General features: G+C 40.5%; 2 protein-coding genes across 23 annotated transcripts in view; one reads left to right on the top strand and one right to left on the bottom strand.

Annotated features, from left to right (window-relative positions):
• The window catches only part of LOC101882297 (uncharacterized), a 9,337-nt gene extending 6,680 nt beyond the window's left edge, over positions 1 to 2,657 (bottom strand). For 11 of the 17 annotated variants that reach the window (XR_015498602.2, XR_015498603.2, XM_087265570.2 and 8 more), the window contains exons 1-2: positions 2,602 to 2,657; positions 1 to 125 (exon numbers count right to left, since the gene is read on the bottom strand). The exon at positions 1 to 125 is cut by the window's left edge and continues 6 nt beyond it. Coding sequence is in view for 2 of the 17 variants with exons in the window: in XM_087265560.2 (XP_087121686.1) it covers positions 1 to 125; positions 2,602 to 2,606 (130 nt within the window). In the remaining 15 variants the exon portion in view is untranslated. Of the gene's footprint in view, positions 165 to 2,601 lie in introns of all 17 variants that reach the window. The other 6 variants (XM_087265572.2, XM_087265566.2, XM_087265563.2 and 3 more) reach the window with 1 other exon arrangement.
• A 565-nt stretch (positions 2,658 to 3,222) lies between these two features.
• Positions 3,223 to 18,005, top strand: part of fkbp15b (FKBP prolyl isomerase family member 15b) — a 44,602-nt gene continuing 29,819 nt past the window's right edge. For all 6 annotated transcript variants that reach the window (XR_015498599.1, XR_015498600.1, XM_087265554.1 and 3 more), the window contains exons 1-12: positions 3,223 to 3,390; positions 5,815 to 5,921; positions 7,496 to 7,574; positions 8,088 to 8,157; positions 8,240 to 8,314; positions 8,660 to 8,758; positions 8,842 to 8,991; positions 10,640 to 10,708; positions 10,783 to 10,926; positions 13,355 to 13,482; positions 13,769 to 13,817; positions 17,426 to 17,551. Coding sequence is in view for 4 of the 6 variants with exons in the window: in XM_087265554.1 (XP_087121680.1) it covers positions 3,341 to 3,390; positions 5,815 to 5,921; positions 7,496 to 7,574; positions 8,088 to 8,157; positions 8,240 to 8,314; positions 8,660 to 8,758; positions 8,842 to 8,991; positions 10,640 to 10,708; positions 10,783 to 10,926; positions 13,355 to 13,482; positions 13,769 to 13,817; positions 17,426 to 17,551 (1,146 nt within the window). In the remaining 2 variants the exon portion in view is untranslated. The remainder of the gene's footprint in view (positions 3,391 to 5,814; positions 5,922 to 7,495; positions 7,575 to 8,087; positions 8,158 to 8,239; positions 8,315 to 8,659; positions 8,759 to 8,841; positions 8,992 to 10,639; positions 10,709 to 10,782; positions 10,927 to 13,354; positions 13,483 to 13,768; positions 13,818 to 17,425; positions 17,552 to 18,005) is intronic.

Genomic DNA, 18,005 nt, shown 5'->3' with positions numbered 1-18,005 from the left:
TGCTGCTGGATTTCCTGATGGGTGCTGGACTGCTGTGTTTGACTCCTCGTGCCCAGCGGTGCTCAGTCTCCCAGCAGCACAGGTGTGAACACAGCACCTGAAGACAATGAGCTCCAGCACGTTCACTGCAACACAACTGTTGAGCTCAGTGCATTGAACCCGTACTTGCATTTATATATTGAAAAGAAAAAGTTTGTTTAAGATGCAGTTAAGGGAAACGTTTAGTGATGTGGGTTTTAGGATTGTTTAAGAGGTAAAGTGTAATTATGAGCCATTAAGTAAAAAAACAAAACAAAACAACAGTCATACTTTAAAGGAGAACATTGAAGTATTGAAACAAAAAAAAACTGAACTGAAACTAAATTATTAAAAATTAACCTGCGAGACTTAATTTATGTCCTGTGGCAAAGTTATTTTTATTATACTTTTAGTGATCTGCTTGAGGTTGGTTAATTTATTTTTATGCTTTTGATGAAGCAGCATTCAACTTAACACTTTAGACCATGCGCCTGACTGTGTTTCGCCGCAGTGTCTTTAAATAAATAATTATTTAGGCCTATTTTCATTATTCATTTATTTTTCATTATTCGTTTATTATAATGTACAATAATTGAGACATAAAATGAGATAATAAAATATAATAAACAACGAAAAAGTGAATAAAAACGTTAATGAAAACATAAATGAAAAAGTCTTGTCTTAGTCCTACCAAAATAGCAAACACTGAACATCTCTCTATATTTAGGCTAAAATACAGCTTTATTTATTTATTTAAGACTACTTATTTGTACTGAATGTTTGTGCTTTCATTTTAGTTGTCTTTTATTTCCAAAACGAATCCTCTTTGCACTTAACAAGTATACAATAAAGCGTGTTAACAAATTTGTAATGATTAATGAAGGAAATATAATGCGTTGACTTATTGTTTAATCTCATTTACAAGCACAGTAGCATATTTAAAGCTGCTGTAAAGGCTATTTTTGTCGGTTCGCATCAAGTGTGCCGCAAGCCTGCGTTTGAGTGAAGGTTTCGGCCGTTAGATCGCCCCCTGGGGGCTGGCTGCAGTACAAGTCATAAAGCCCGCCTCCTCCGTGTTAATGAAGGAGATTTGAAACCAAATAAAAAAATTATTACACTTGCATTAAAATGTCCCGAAAGAAGGTTCTGGTCGATTAAGGCACTGGTTATTGTGCTGAAATAGGTGCAGATTTTCATTTTTGTAAACAGTTTGTTTTTAGCAGTAATTTAATGCTGGGCGTGTCATCGTGATTGACAGCTGTGATTGACAGTTTCTCAAAGCAGCGCGTCTGAGCTTCGGCAGGAGACTGAAGTAGACTGAAATGTTATTATTCGATTTCTGTGTTATTTTACCATGACAAAATGAGTTCAGCGGTAAACTATAGTTTCTGACATACATGATCCTGGTGGAACACTGTTTATTCGCTAAGGTCAGGGCTTTTTTCGGGCTTTATTAGTTTGGTGATACACGCCTAGCCACCCAGATAGCAAAATACACTCGGGCCAGTTCCAGCTAGATTCTCGCCTGCCGGAGACTTACCCCTCAGAGCTCAGACTGACTACCTCTGCTGGACCTACTCCGGATGCCTGGACTCACTGCCCGATTCCAGCCCGAGTCAATCGAGCCAGATGCGTCGGCCGAGCCGGCGCTGCCGCTTGCGAGCCGGAATCAGCCCGTGACGCCGCGAGTAGGTTATGAGCTGCGGTCCGGAGCTGGCGCGATTGAATATATAAAACCCTCATATTTGTTAACGTTATTACATCCATTTGTGTTGATATGACAGCAAACGCATGCTGAGCAGTTCGGGGGGCGTGGTTGATTTTACATAAAGCGTTTGGTTGGAAGCTCGACTCCGCTCATTATCGCGGCTCCTCCTCTGGCTCCATCAGACAGTCCTTCTGCGCATGTGGCTCCAATTTCAGCAGTCTTTTGCGACAGTTTGTGCCCGTCAAGCAGGCGTTTTGCCCTCAAGGCGTTCAATGGTAAAAGGGGCTGTCGCGTTGTCCATATTTTTTACAGTCATTGGTTCGCATCCCATCCCTTTGTGCCCCCCGGCGGCTTATTCACAAACTGCGGTCATACACTAAATACAGAGCGGCAGCAATTTCAAACGGTGGCGGTATAAGCTCCGGCGGTAATGGCCACTTTGAGTTCACTGTACTCAAATGCCCTCCGCAGTCACCAGAGCTCTGAAGGCAAAAGGGGGTCCAATCCGGTACAAGTAAGGTGTCCCTAATAAAGTGGCAGGTGAGTATATGTATATATATATATATATATATATATATATATATATATATATATATATATATATATATATATATATATATATATATATATGCCATTTACATACAGTATATGTATTTTTTAAGATGGTTGGCAAAGTCCCAAACAAATAAAAAAATCACGACACGCCAATTCCTACATAAAACACACACTATCAGGCTTTATAATCATAAACAATTTGTTTTCATAAATGAGCTCAAATATGTCAACCATTTAAACCGCAGTCAATGTTAACAAATGAAGCCTTTGTTAGGTTTGTGTTAGCGAAATAATTGTATTTGTAGCTTTAATCCACTTACCTCATTTGTCAGAAATACAGCAGCACACACTCGCGGTCGTAAACAGACCTGTGACTGACTGCTTGTGTAAAGTTTGGTTGCTTGGCAACAGGAGCAGAACTTTACCCGCGCTTATGCAAATCGGACAATCAAATAAATAACACTAAAAAACAACACAGACCATTAATGAACTATCATAGCAGTTAAATGATTTAATATTATAATAGAGTAATACAAGCACAAATAAAAAAAATCCAACTGACACAGCATTGATTGTTTAAAATGTATTGTACGTTCTGCTTGGCACAAAAAGAAAGTTTGTGTTAAGCATACAACAATAGAACAATTACATAATACAACAAACAACAAGACAACTACATACATTTAAAATTAAAAACTATCTTAGCCCAGTACTACAGATCGCATTAGAGATGGTACACTACGGTAAAAACAGTAATGTGAATTAATTTCTATTATTTTTTAAATAGCCCCCTTCGGTTTTGTTTTTATATTTTCAGATGTAGTAATAATTAAACTATATTTTAGATTTGTTTTAAATATAGTTTTCTCGCGGCAGTGTAAGTAGAGGCGTCGTGTGACGTCACGCGCATGTGATGCAGTGGCGGGTCACCTGACGCCAGCGCAACCAGGAAGCGACCGCAGAGAATGAATATATGTTAATATTTGCAGGCCGTCGGTGCTTCATATCTGGAATAAAAGTAAATCTGTTCGCGCGGCGGTTTGAGGAAAAATCAGAGGCATGTTTGGGGCAGACGACGAGGACGGAGATTTTCTGTCTCCCGGTGGAGGGTGAGTGAGTTTCTGACGGAGAAAGACGCAGGCGAAAGTCTCCAGACAAACACCACTCACTCTTATTATATCAATAATTACACACATATATATATTCCTGAAACCACTCGAATGCAGCGGGTATATAGGAAAGATATGTAATTAACTTAGTGAGTGTCACTCGTTGGTTAATAACGAACACATTATAGCCTGGAGAAACTTTTATGGCGACCAAACTACGTGAAGAAAGCAGAGAATCATTGAAGAATCTGTGTTCAATAATCATCGAGTTGTGTTCAGCATTCATCACTGGTGTGTTGAAGTGGTTCTCGCATGACTTCCTTGGGTCATATGATCATATGGCGAGTGACATTTTCACAGTGCTGCTGCTGAAGCTTCCTCTTGTTGCTTTTGCCAGTTTCACTTTAATAATTTCAGGCTATGTAGTTTACACACTGGCCGCTTTAATAGGTACACCCTACTAGTACCGAGTTGAACCCCTTTGCCTTCAGAACTGCCTTAATCCTTCATGGCAAAGATTCAACAAGGTTCTGGAAATATTTCTTAGAGATTTTGCTCCTTATTGACATGATAGCATCACACAGTTGCTGCAGATTTGTCGGCTGCACATCCATGATGCCAATCTCCCGTTCCACCACATCCCAAAGCTGCTCTATTGGATTGAGCTCTGGTGACTGTGGAGGCCATTTGAGTACATTGAACTCCTCGTCATGTTCAAGAAACCAGTCTGAGATGATCGAGCTTTATGACATGATGCGTTATCCTGCTGGAAGTAGCCATCAGAAGATGGAGACACTGTGCTCATAAAGGGATGGACATGGTCAGCAGCAATACTCAGGTAGGCTGTGGTGTTGACACCATGCTCACTTGGTACTAATGGACCCAAAGTGTGCAAAGAAAATCTCCCCCACACCATTACAGCAGAAATGGAGACTCATCAGAGCAGGCAACGTTTCTCCAATCTTCTATTGTCCAGTTTTGGTGAGTCTGTGTGAATTGTAGCCTCAGTTTCCTGTTCTTAGCTGACAGGAGCGGCACCCGGTGTGCTCTTCTGCTGCTGTAGCCCATCCGCCTCAAGGTTGGACGTGTTGTGTGTTCAGAGATGCTCTTCTGCAGAGCTCGGTTGTAACGAGTGCTTATTTGAGTTACTGTTGCCTTTCTATCAGCTGGAACCAGTCTGGCCATTCTCCTCTGACCTCTGGCGTCAACAAGGCATTTGCGCCCACAGAACTGCCGCTCACTGGATATTTCCTCTTTGTCGTATACACTAACCTGCACATTATACAGACACTAGATGGCGCCAAACAGTGAAAAACGCAAAGCTGACAGAAACGAAAACAGCTGAAGGAGTATACACTAACCTGTACACTATTAATTCACAAGATGGTGCCAAACCGTCTTAAACTGTCGTGTCAGACAAGCAAATACATATGAAAGTGGATGTAGGTATATGTATATGAACATTGACGGTAATATTCACTTACGGTCAAAGAGATTCGGTGTTCCTGTGTGTGCCTGTGTTATTTAGTGGTTGTTATCTGGGATTAACATACGACTGCTCAATCAGAATCGAGTATTCCAGACAGCCATCTAATAACATTAGTAGGTTAATTTTGAACAACTTTATTTTTATTAACAAATGTGAATAAATACTGTAATAACTGTTAATAGTTAATTCATATTCGTAAACTAACATTAACTAATACAACCGTATTAGATATAGTATTACTATTCAGACTGATATTCAGTCGTCATTGGCATCGGCTTGCATGTGTATTAATATGGAATCTGCTGGTGAGGATTGTAGAGGTGGAGTGTGTGTGTGTTTGTGTGTGTGTGTTTGTGTGTGTGTTTGTGTGTGTTTGTGTGTGTGTGTGTGTGTGTGTGTGTGTGTGTGTGTGTGTGTGTGTGTGTGTGTGTGTGTGTGTGTGTGTGTGTGTGTGTGTGTGTGTGTGTGTGTGGTAATGCCGCTCACATGCTGGTGTTTAAAGACATGCAGATCAGAGCCGGGCTTCAGTCTTGGGTCACGAGGAGCTTTTTTTTTTGCCTACACACTCTAGAACTGTTCAACACGTACAATATTATTACATGCAATTGGAAAATCCGAAGCATTAAATCATGCACACACACTTGCTGTTTGTGCATAGCTGTTAGCTTTAAAGCAAGCAGTCAGAGTCATGCAGGGTCGCTGGCCTGTCTGAGCATGGCAGAACTGCAGGACAATGACTACAAGTGGAGAGAGATCCACGGGTCAGTGCTGTTTGTGTTTATTGTGTAGCTTTTTTTTAACACAGGTTGTGCATTTTTTTTTATTTCTGCAGGGGGTTTAAGCAAAACGCAATGGGTTTAATTGAGGTTAAACTGAGAATTGAGACTCGGAGCAGTTCAATGGAGGATTTACTTGCTGCCTTTCTGTGATTTCAGAGCAAAGTTAGCATCTCTGTTTGGACTGGATCAGGCAACCAGCCAAGGGAATGAGTCTTTCCAGTATACAGCGCCCAAACAGCCTCGCAAGAGCTCCGGCAACTCAGGTGCGGTGTTTGGCTTGTTACAAAAAAAGTTTTTAGGTATAGTTACTAGTTACTAACTTAATTACACGATTATAAAAGTAACTATTTGCCAGGAAAAGTAACTATTGCGGTACTTTTTAAGAGAAGATTGTTACAAACTGTATGTTTAATAAAATCGACACTTAATTATATAAATTATTATTAACATAAAATATTCTATACTATACTAATGTTGCTGTGGGACAGTGTGAGAGCCTATCAAATGCAATATTTTATTGTAAATATCCGCTGCGTAAAAACGTGCTGGATAAGTTGGCGGTTCATTCCGCTGTGGCAATTTAAGTTGCTATAATGCAGTGGCTCTGTCTCTCTACCCGTTTGAAAGCGTCTCCTGCGTTTTTAGCCAATCATCATTAGTTATGTTGTTGCCCCACCCCTACACATGCAAAAACACATGTCAATCTTCATCAGTTATTTGGTAGTCCCACATCTACACACACACAAATACACGCCACACAAATCATCATCACTTATGTGGTTGTCCCACCCCTACACACAAAATACACATGCCAATCATCATCAGTTATGTGATAGTCCCACGCCTACACGCAAACACACACACCAATCATCATCCATCATGTAATTTTCCCACCCCTACACACGCCAATCATAATCAGTTATGTGGTTGTCCCACCCCTACACATGCAAATACACATGACAATCATCATCATCAGTTATGTGGTTGTCCCACCCCTACACACACAAATACACACCACAATCATCATCAGTTATGTGGTTGTCCCTTCCCTACACACACAAATACACACCACAATCATCATCAGTTATGTGGTTGTCCCTCCCCTACACACACAAATACACACCACAATCATCATCAGTTATGTGGTTGTCCCCTCCCTACACACACAAATACACTCCACATTCATCATCAGTTATGTGGTTGTCCCACCCCTACACACACAAATACACACCACAATCATCATCAGTTATGTGGTTGTCCCCTCCCTACACACACAAATACACTCCACATTCATCATCAGTTATGTGGTTGTCCCACCCCTACACACATAAATACACACCACAATCATCATCAGTTACGTGGTTGTCCCACCCCTACACACACAAATACACACCACAATCATCATCAGTTATGTGGTTGTCCCACCCCTACACACACAAATACACTCCACAATCATCATCAGTTATGTGGTTGTCCCACCCCTACACACACAAATACACTCCACAATCATCATCAGTTATGTGGTTGTCCCACCCCTACACACACAAATACACACCACAATCATCATCAGTTATGTGGTTGTCCCACCCCTACACACACAAATACACTCCACAATCATCATCACTTATGTGGTTGTAAAATAAAAAATAAAATCTCAAGGATGAGTGTTCAATTAATTTCCTCTTAAGGAATGGAAATGATTAAATATTAAAGATGCTATTAAATTATAGCACTAGTTACTTTGAGTTAGTGAATAAGGCATGCCAAATATATTCATAAGAATAAAATGTGATGCTATATCTTTAATGCACTTATGTCTGACAATTTTATGTTTCAGGGCCCTCAACCCAAAAGCCAGCTCCTCCTGCAAACTCACCTGCTGTTCTCTTTGCCACTGCAGTACATGCACACCGATAGTAAGTCGCAAAATATTATGTTATCTGTGTGTTATGTTAGTTTATTATAAAACGTGTGTACTTTCATAATGCTGTACATGTTAGTCCTGATTTCCAAAGCAAAGTACACGCTATAATTTACACCGAAGGACTACAGTGTTTAAACATTCCGTTTTTTTCCTAAATGTATTTGAAAGAAGTCGTAATGTTTTTTTATTAGCTTCCTTAAGCAATATTTGTTTTACATAGTCTCCAGAACAAACCACTGTTATACAATGACTTGCCTAATTACCCTAGTTAAGCATTTAAATGTCACTTGAAGCTGAATACTAGTGTCTTGAAGAATATCTAGTCTAATATTATGTGCTGTCATCATGACAAAGAGAAAGTTATTAGAAAGTCATTACAAATATCTTCTTCTCCTAGTTAAACAGAAATTGGAGAAAACGTATAAAAGAATTAAAATTGAACAGGAAGTCTAATAATTCTACTTTAATAATTCAAGACGTCAACAGTATGTTTTTCTTTGTGCAGTGTTAATGGACAATATGTGAAACAAGGCAAGCTTGGAGCTGCGGTTCTCGGAAATCACACGACTAAAGAGGTTAGTAAGTGATTCTCTTCGTTTCATTGATTATCAAACGGTGGTGTTTGTAACGCACGTACATGTCTGCACCCGTCTTCAGTACAAGATCCTGCTGTACGTCAGTCAACAGAAGCAGGTGACAGCGGCCAAGATCCACAGCGGCTTCATCCTCACAGTAAGCACTCTTTCACTTTAATTACAGATGATTTGTTTGTTATGTGGGCGACACGGTGGCTCAGTGGTTAGCACTGTGGCCTCAGAGCAAGAAGGTCGCTGGTTCGAGTCATGGCTGGGCCAGCATTTATGTGTGGAGTTTGCATGTTCGCATGGGTGCTAACAGACTAAACGACATTTCTCTGTCTGATTTTGCTCCAGTTTATCAGGATGAGTTTGTTCTCTTTGACTCGTTGGATGTAAACACTGGAGTATCGCATCAAACATTTGCGAATAAAGCCGTTTGAGCATAAATCCAATTCGCATCTGTGTACAGAAACATAGCTATTGTCTCTTTCACATTCAGGTCCAGGCCAGAAACTACTGCTCGTTCTATGACGATCAGAGACAGAACTGGTCACTGATGTTCGAAACGGAGAAAGCAGCTGCAGACTTTTCTAAAGAGGTTTGTGTTTGATGTTGTTGTCTTATTTTTCCTCATGTAGAGTGCGATGAAGAGCTTCTTATGCAGTGATGCACGTGTTTCAGGTTTGTCTGGCGAAAGTGAACAGCGGCGGGGCGTCAGACTCAGTCCTGATCCAGGATCTTGTTCTTGGCGAAGGTCAGGCTGTGGAGAACGGAGACTCTCTAGAAGTGGCTTACACCGGCTGGCTACTGCAAAACCACACCACTGGACAGGTAAAGGGCATTGATGATTAAATTGATTCAATTGATCAAAATAAAATGAAGACTAGTTTTTAACAGCAGGCAGTGCACTAGTTTTTGTTAACAGTGATAAAAGTAATACATTTTAAACAGTAGATGGCGCTCTAGGCTAGTCTTTAACTGCGGACAGTGCTCTAAGCTAGTTTTTACCAGCATCTGGCGCTCTAGGCTAGTGTTTAACAACGGACGATGCTCTAGGCTAGTTTTTACTGGCAGATGGTGTTCTAGTATAGATTTTAACAGCGGAAGGCGCTCTAGGCTAGTTGTTCTTAGCTAGTTTTTAACAGTAGATGGCGCTCTAGGCTAGTCTTTAGCAGCGGACAGTGCTCTAGGTTAGTGTTTTAATAGCTGATGATGCTCTAGGCTAGTTTTTAACTACAGACCTCGCTCTAGGCTAGTTTTTACTGGCAGATGGTGTTCTAGTCTAGATTTTAACAGTGGATGACGTTTTAGGCTAGTATTCTAGGCTAGTTTTAACAGCAGATGGTGCTCTAGGCTAGTGTTTAACAGCTGACGATGGTCTAGGTTGGTTTTCAACAGCAGACTGCACTCTAGGCTAGTTTTTAGCTGCAGGTGGCGATCTAGGCTAGAGTTTAACAGTGAACATCGCTCTGGGCTAGATCTTAACAGCGGACGGTGCTCTAGGCTAGTCGCTCTAAGCTAGTTGTTTCTAGGCAAGTTTTAACAGTAGATGGCGCTCTAGGCTGGTCGCTCTAGGCTAGTGTTTACCAGTGGACGACGCTCTAGGCTAGTCGCTCTAGACTAGTTTTTAACAGCAGATGGTGCTCTAGGCTAGTTGTTAACTAGAGACGGCGATCTATGCTAGTTTTTAACAGCAGATGGGGCTCTAGGCTTGCTTTTAACAGTGAACAGTGCTCTAGACTAGTTGTTCTAGGCTACTTTTCAACAGCAGATGGCACTCTAGGCTAGTTTTTAACCGCAGACGGTGCTCTAGGCTAGTTTTTAACCGCAGACGGTGCTGTAGGCTTGATTTTAACAGTGAAAGGTGCTCTAGATTAGTTGTTCTAGGCTAGTTTTTAACAGCAGATTGCACTCTAGGCTATTTTTCAACCGCAAATAAGGCTCTAGGCTAGTTTTTAACTTTAGACAGCGATCTAGGCTAGTTTTTACAGTAGATGACGCTCTAGGCTAGTTATTAGCAGCAGAGACCACTCCAGGCTACTTTTAACAGCAGACGGCGCTCTAGGTTTTTTGCTCTAGGCTAGATTTTAACAGCAGATGGTGCTCTAGGGTAGTTGGTCTAGGCTAGTGTTTAACAGCAGATGGCGATCTAAGCTAGATTTTAACAGCTACGGCGCCCTAGGCTAGTCGCTCTAGGCTCGTTTTTATCAGCAGGTGGCGCTCTAGTCTAGTTTTACAGTAGATAACACTCTTGGCTAGTTTTTAGAAGCAGAGACCACTCTAGGGTAGTTTTTAAACAGCAGACAGCGCTCTATGCTAGATTTTAACATCGGATGAGACTCTAGGCTAGTCGTTCTAGGCTAGTTTTTAACAGCAGGTGGCGCTCTAGGATAGTTTATAAAATAGTAACTGCTTGACAGTCAGTTTATTTCTTACTTTACAGCTTTTTGCAATTTCATTTATTTGTTTATTCCTTCAGATGTTTGACTCAAATCTGAATAAAGACAAGCTGCTGAGACTGAAGCTGGGGGCTGGTAAAGTCATTAAGGTGAGGAGAAAGCAGATTTGATGTGTGTCGTTCCCTCATGCTGTGGTCTAAAGCGGTGTTTCTCCATCTCTCAGGGCTGGGAGGAGGGCATGCTGAACATGAGGAAAGGTGGAAAGCGGCTCATGGTGATTCCTCCAGCTCTGGCGTACGGCTCGCAGGGCGTCCCGAACCGCGTGCCTCCCGACAGCACGCTCATCTTCGAAGCTGAGATCCGTCGGGTACGTCATTCTCACATTCATACCTTGTATGTAACATTTCCCTAGAGAAAGGCTATTTAAAAAATCATTTATTTATGTAGTGATCACATGAAATAAAAAAGGGAGTAGATGTTGTATCATACAATGCACTTAAGTAATGTTGCCTAGTTGGCTTATTAGCATAGATAATGTAGCCTAGTTGACTTATGTGTCTAGATAATGTGGCCTAGTTGATTCATGAGCCTAGATAATGTAGGCTAGTTGACTTATGAGCCTAGATAATGTAGCCTAGTTGACTTATGAGCCTAGATAATGTAGCCTAGTTGACTTATGAGCCTAGATAATGTAGCCTAGTTGACTTATGAGCCTAGATAATGTAGCCTAGTTGACTTATGAGCCTAGATAATGTAGACTAGTTGACTTATGAGCCTAGATAATGTAGCCTAGTTGACTTATCAGCCTAGATAATGTAGACTAGTTGACTTATGAGCCTAGATAATGTAGACTAGTTGACTTATGAGCCTAGATAATGTAGCCTAGTTGACTTATGAGCCTAGATAATGTAGCCTAGTTGACTTATGAGCCTAGATAATGTAGCCTAGTTGACTTGTGTCTAGATAATGTAGCCTAGTTGAGTTATGAGCCTAGATAATGTGGACTAGTTGACTTATGAGCCTAGATAATGTAGCCTAGTTGACTTATGAGCCTAGATAATGTAGCCTAGTTGACTTATGAGCCTAGATAATGTAGCCTAGTTGACTTATGAGCCTAGATAATGTGGACTAGTTGACTTATGAGCCTAGATAATGTAGCCTAGTTGACTTATGAGCCTAGATAATGTGGACTAGTTGACTTATGAGCCTAGATAATGTAGCCTAGTTGACTTATGAGCCTAGATAATGTAGCCTAGTTGAGTTATGAGCCTAGATAATGTAGCCTAGTTGAGTTATGAGCCTATATAATGTGGACTAGTTGACTTATGAGCCTAGATAATGTAGACTAGTTGATTTATGAGCCTAGATAATGTAGACTAATTGACTTATGAGCCTAGATAATGTAGCCTAGTTGAGTTATGAGCCTAGATAATGTAGCCTAGTTGAGTTATGAGCCTAGATAATGTGGACTAGTTGACTTATGAGCCTAGATAATGTAGCCTAGTTGACTTATGAGCCTAGATAATGTAGACTAGTTGATTTATGAGCCTAGATAATGTAGACTAATTGACTTATGAGCCTAGATAATGTAGACTAGTTGACTTATGAGCCTAGATAATGTAGCCTAGTTGACTTGTGTCTAGATAATGTAGCCTAGTTGACTTATCAGCCTAGATAATGTAGACTAATTGACTTATGTGCCTAGATAATGTGGCCTAGTTGACTTATCAGCCTAGATCAGGGGAGCTCAACCCTGTTCATGGAGATCTGCCTTCCTGCAGATTTCAGTTGCAACCCTTATCAAACACACCTGCCTGTTATTATCAAGCGCTGTTTTGTTCCTAATTAATTGGTTCAGGTGTGTTTGATCAGGGTTGGAGCTGAACTATGCAGGAAGGTAGATCTCCACGACGAAAAGGGTTGAGCACCCCTGGCCTGGATAATGTAGACTTGTTGACTTGCGAGCCTAGATAATAGCAATTAAAAAAAATTAATTGGGCTCAGTAGTACACAAAGTAAATACAGAAAAGTCAAGCTTCCCTCTGACCCAAAAATTGATTTTTTCAACAGGGTATAATAAACGACAATCTGACAGGTGTTTTGAGCTGAAGCTGAGACACTAAAGACTTATTTGAGTATATATACCTTAAAAATATATATGTAATATATATGTATTAGGGCTGTAACGATACATGATATAAAATCGAAATCGCGACACTCAGATCTATGATCCTGTGTCGCGGTGTGATAGGGGAGAATCGCGACACACCCCGTGATACCTTTCCAATAATGTCACGCGTGCCTGCAAAAGTTGAGCTAATTAACACTTTTTTTCGTTCGACATTACAAGCACTGCTCCATTTAAGCCCTCGCAATATTTAGCCGGGAGAGCTCGCACGGAGCTTTTAGTAAGGGACCGTCTGAATGTGTCAGAAATATCAAAAACAAAACCAACTTAACCCCGCTTGACAACCGACAATGCTTATGGCTATTTATTTATTTTATATATGGCTATTTATATTGTTAATAATTTGCATAGTTAATATTGTTCTTTGATGTTTAGTTTATAAAGATTTTTCAAATGTTATTTAATAAAAAATAGTTTTAAAAATCTTTTTTTTCCCACCCCACACGAATAAAAAAAAAATAAAAATCGTGATACGAACCGAATCGTGGGTCAAAAATCGTGATACGAACCGAATCGTGGGTTTGGTGTATCGTTACAGCCCTAATATGTATGTATATATATATGTATGTGCATGAAAAGTAAGCAGTCTCTCTTAATGTCTGTGCAGGTGAAGTTTGTGAAGGATGTCGGCTCCGGAGATTCAGCGTCTCCATCTCCTGCTCCGAGTGTTGAGAGTCTGGGCCCGTCTGAGCTGAACCAGCCCGTCAGCAGCGTCCCACAGAGCAGCAGACCCAGGTCAGATTGACAGGCCTCTGCTGGAGCCTCACACTAGATTATCTTTGTCCAACATTTATCCAACGTCAAACTTAAATTCGCACAGATTCTGTGTCCTGCTTACGAGCACTTGAATCTATGAAAACTGATCATATTTTTAGCATAATAGAAAGTGGACCTTTTAATTAAAAATAAAAAATTATTAAAACTGCTAGCTCATGCAGGAGCTGATCTGTTTAGACTGAGAAAATAGTGCCCTGTGTTTGATTGAAATTCTACATTTTCAACGTTTCCTCTTTGTTTACAGCGAGCCTCCTCTTCGAGCGAAGTCAAACTCCCTCAGTGAACAGCTGACTGTAAGTGCTGCTGCTTTTCAGTTCCTCCACACCTCTGTTTTGATCTGTTTCCCTTCATTGAAATGAATACAACTGGAGACAGACTGAAGTGTTTTTATGCAAACACACACATATATTTACAGCTGTAGAGAGGCAATGTAAAAGAGGCAGCTGTTTCAAAAATGAAAGAGGCAGTTGTTGTTGTTTCATGGCTGTTTGAACACTTTGTGAGTAGATTTTCAAAGTCTGCATTACCCAGAAGTCGCTGAGTCTTTTGTTTCAGTATGTTGATGTACTTCCTAATGAAGCGGAATATTGAGTAAGGGGGCGGGGCTTTTCTTTTGTGCATCATTCCCTCATAGCAAACTCAACAGTAAGAGATGGTATGACCGCCTTTCCTAATGAAGAAGCAAATGCTTAGACTTTAATTGAAGATTACCACAACAAACATGTTTTTTTCTCAGCGAATTAAACTTGCACATATTAAATATTGAGAATACCTTGAGAATAACAATGCGACTAATGTAGGGTTGGGCATCTAAGCTATAATGCCGATCCGATACGCATCTCGATACAAAGAATACGATCCGATATATTAGCGATACATTTGTGACATATTGCGATGCAACACGATACGATTCACACCCATATCACGATACAATGCGATAATTCAGCACTAACTAATTAGATCAAGTTTATGAGATTATGTAAAAGAGGATGCTGTGCCATTGAATGAGTTTGATTATTTATAAACCAAGTAAAACCAAGACTTTTTTTACAAACTGGCTTTTCTCTCAGAGCCAGAGTGTCAGTTTACAGTAAAGGGCCATTTTAGAACATATAGCACATATTATTTAAGGATTTTCAAGATAAACAAAATGTATAAGTGCAATAAATATTAAATATATATATTTGCACTCTTTCAACATAAAGGTTGAGCATTGCACAACAAGAATTGTGATTTAACTTTTCAACTATGAAAACAAGTTTTACAAAGATATATTTTGCCACTGAATATTCAAAACTTAAGGTGGTGAACTAGCAGTGTTATGCTGCTTTGAAACATCACTGTCACTGTAAACAACAGGCTAATAAAAATATAACAAACCAGCAATCTTCTTGCTGTGAGGTGGTCAGACTACCCACTGTGCCACTGTGACACCCATTATTTTTATCATTATTATTATTAATATTATTATTATTATTATAATTAAATACAAATTAACAGGAGGAGGTGTTTAAAACCTTCGTTCTCCGTGACACTAGGCTGAATATCTTTGCAGATGAACAATGCAATAGCATTCGTTATTGGCGTAGAGCGAGCAGAACTGTTGCGCATGGAGAAAACTTGCAATGCTTTTCTCACCACTTTTGGAGCTGGTAGCTACAGTTGAAGCAGAGCAGGAAGCCGGGGATGCAGGAACACTGGAAGATGCTTTCACAACAACACCGTGGCGCCGCTTCAAGTGAGATATCAGATTAATCGTACTGCCCACGTATTTTACAGATGCGCGGCACATTTTGCAAATTGCATCTGTCCTGTCAAGTCGTCCATCCTTAAATCCATAATGTTGCCATACTTTAGATTTAAAACTCAGTGGGGAATAAAATGTTTGTTTTGCTTCTCGCGCTTTCTGAGGGCGCTCCACTAGCTTCATCCGCACACCTGATACACTGAGTTGTAGTGTAAGTGTACACATCCGCAAACCCGTTGCTAATGCATACTTTATGTAGGTCGATTAAATTATGTGCCAAAAACAGGTTGACAACACTTGTTAATAAATAAAAAATACATTCTATATTAAAAATATAAGCTGTATCTTGGAAAAACCGATGCATCTCGCAAAAACCGATGCATCTCGATTTGCTTCCAAAATTTCATTCATCCTCTGCTGCTCAACCGATGCACTCGCATCGTGCACGCGCATGACCGCGTATCAATACATATCGGTTAATCTTCCCATCCCTAGACTAATGAAATCTGATGATTTCTGTCATAACTGGAATCCTCTATGTAAGTTTTTAGAGAATGTATGATGAAAGACTTAGTAGTTATAAATATTACAATATAATAATTATAAATTATATAAATATTAAAATAGTTCATTTTGCCCTTCACAAAAGAGTTGAATTACTAGCCGATGAAAGATGGAAGTATAATAGATGGCTGTATTATTGTATATGATGACATGAGACACCTATAACACTGTTTTGTCATTGCAAGTCTTTAAAGGGTTCACGAAACACCAGAACACATGTGTTGAGCTGTTGACAGTGGTATATGTGTCCCACACTGCTAAAAACACTATTAGGACACCTATATTTCACTAAAAAGTGTAAATTGGTTGTTTTTGCGTTATTTCAAGCAAATTCGTACTTCCGGTTTGAAACAAATTTTTGAAGCTGCGTCACGGCCATGAGATAATAGCGTGTATTCCAGCGTGCAGACTGGACGACTGTGCCAGAGTGTGTCTTATTACGCTTACAGTGTGCTGCATTAATGCATGAGTAAGGCTTGGTTCAAACCAATCAGCGCGCTCTATTGTGCAACTTCATTAATATTCATTACTGTCACAGTGTTTAGACGACAGAGACGCCACGTTGTGTTGGCAAAACAAGCGTGAAGTGTTGCTTTTATAGTTAAGTTTTGTTTTCATTTTCTCTCTGTGAGAGCTCATCTGGCGTCACGTGTGGATTAACAGTGTACGCGACGCTCGACAACAATAACTTACGTGTCTAAGGAGGATTATTGTTTACCTGAGAGCTGTTCTCATCTGCAAACGCTGAGATCCGGATTCGCTTGTAGTCTCCTCTTAATAAAGACGCGGCTCTAGTTGCTGGTGATTGTCCTGTCTCTACAGATTTTAGGTGAGCGTCCAGTGCTCTTTGTTTATTTAATTCGTATTTTATTCATATCGAAAAAACTATTGCACTGAGTGTAAACAAGTTAGCACTACAACCAAACTATAACCTTGTGTAGGATTTTGTGACCGGAATAACACACACAGGTATACTTTCTACACGGGTAGCTTTCTGACGCTACCTGTCGTGTGCATCTAAGTTTCCGGGGAATGCTGAGTTTCTTTTCTCTCATTCGCCGTGCGGTATCAAACATTGCATGAAAAATACACGCTTAGAGCAGCTCCTCGAATCAAATATCTCGTTTGTCGCGAGGGGCATGAATGAATTCCCTGAATGAAAGAGCCAAACTGCAGTTAAAGTCCAACATTTAATCATTTGGCAAATAATTCGACTACAGATGTCCATGTAAACTCAGTCACTTTGTCCCCTGTGTGTGTGTGTGTGTGTGTGTGTGAGTGTGTGTTTTGACTCTGAAATTCAGCGCGCCCAAATAGACACTCCCACACCATGCCTCTTTTCTTCCTCCGACACTCCCCCCTGAACAGAGCTGGACACGCCCACTTTTCTGACTTTTTCCAAAGTAGAGGTGTGAAAACACCCTGCTGAAACGAGGGGGTTTCATGGCCCTTTAAATGTTTAACAGTGTGAGCTTGCAAAATTAACATTACATTTCGATTTTGAGCAGACTTTAGTGTCCGTGCACCCCTATTGATAAAGCTTGCACAGAATAAAGAAAGTGTTCAGACATGTTTTCTGTTGCGTTTCAGAATCCTGATGCCACTAAAGCTAAGCTGATCTCTCGGATGGCTAAAATGGGTCAACCGATGCTGCCCTTCATCACGGGCCCGGCCTCGTCTCCATCACAGCCGGACTCCAGCGACTCTGAGCTCGAGGTACAAACACTGGAGGAAAAATCTATTCATCTATTCATTCGTTTTCTTTTCAGCTTAGTCCCTTTATTATTCTGGGGTCGCCACAGCGGAATGAACCACCAACTTATTCAGCATATGTTTTACACAGCGGCAGCTGCAACCCATCAATGGGAAACATCCATACACACTCATTCACACACATACACGACGGACACTTTAGCTTACCCAATTCTCCTATACCACGTGTTTTTGGACTGAAACCGGAGCACCCAGAGGAAACCCACACCAACACGGGGAGAACATGCAAACTCCACATAATAACGCCAACTGACCCAGCTGGGGGCTCGAACCAGCGACCTTCTTGCTGTGAGGCGATTGTGCTACCCACTGCGCCACCGTGCTGCCTCTAATTGCAAATTTTCTGATCAAAATTGTGATTTAAAATGTGGTTTGGTTTGATGTGGAGGTTTTAACA

The sequence above is a fragment of the Danio rerio genome, chromosome 8 (genome assembly GCF_052040795.2).
Source record: "Danio rerio strain M-AB ecotype USA chromosome 8, GRCz13ab, whole genome shotgun sequence".
NCBI lineage: Eukaryota > Metazoa > Chordata > Actinopteri > Cypriniformes > Danionidae > Danio > Danio rerio.
Note: the sequence above shows the minus strand (reverse complement) of the source record. Positions and strands in the feature narration are given on the sequence as shown.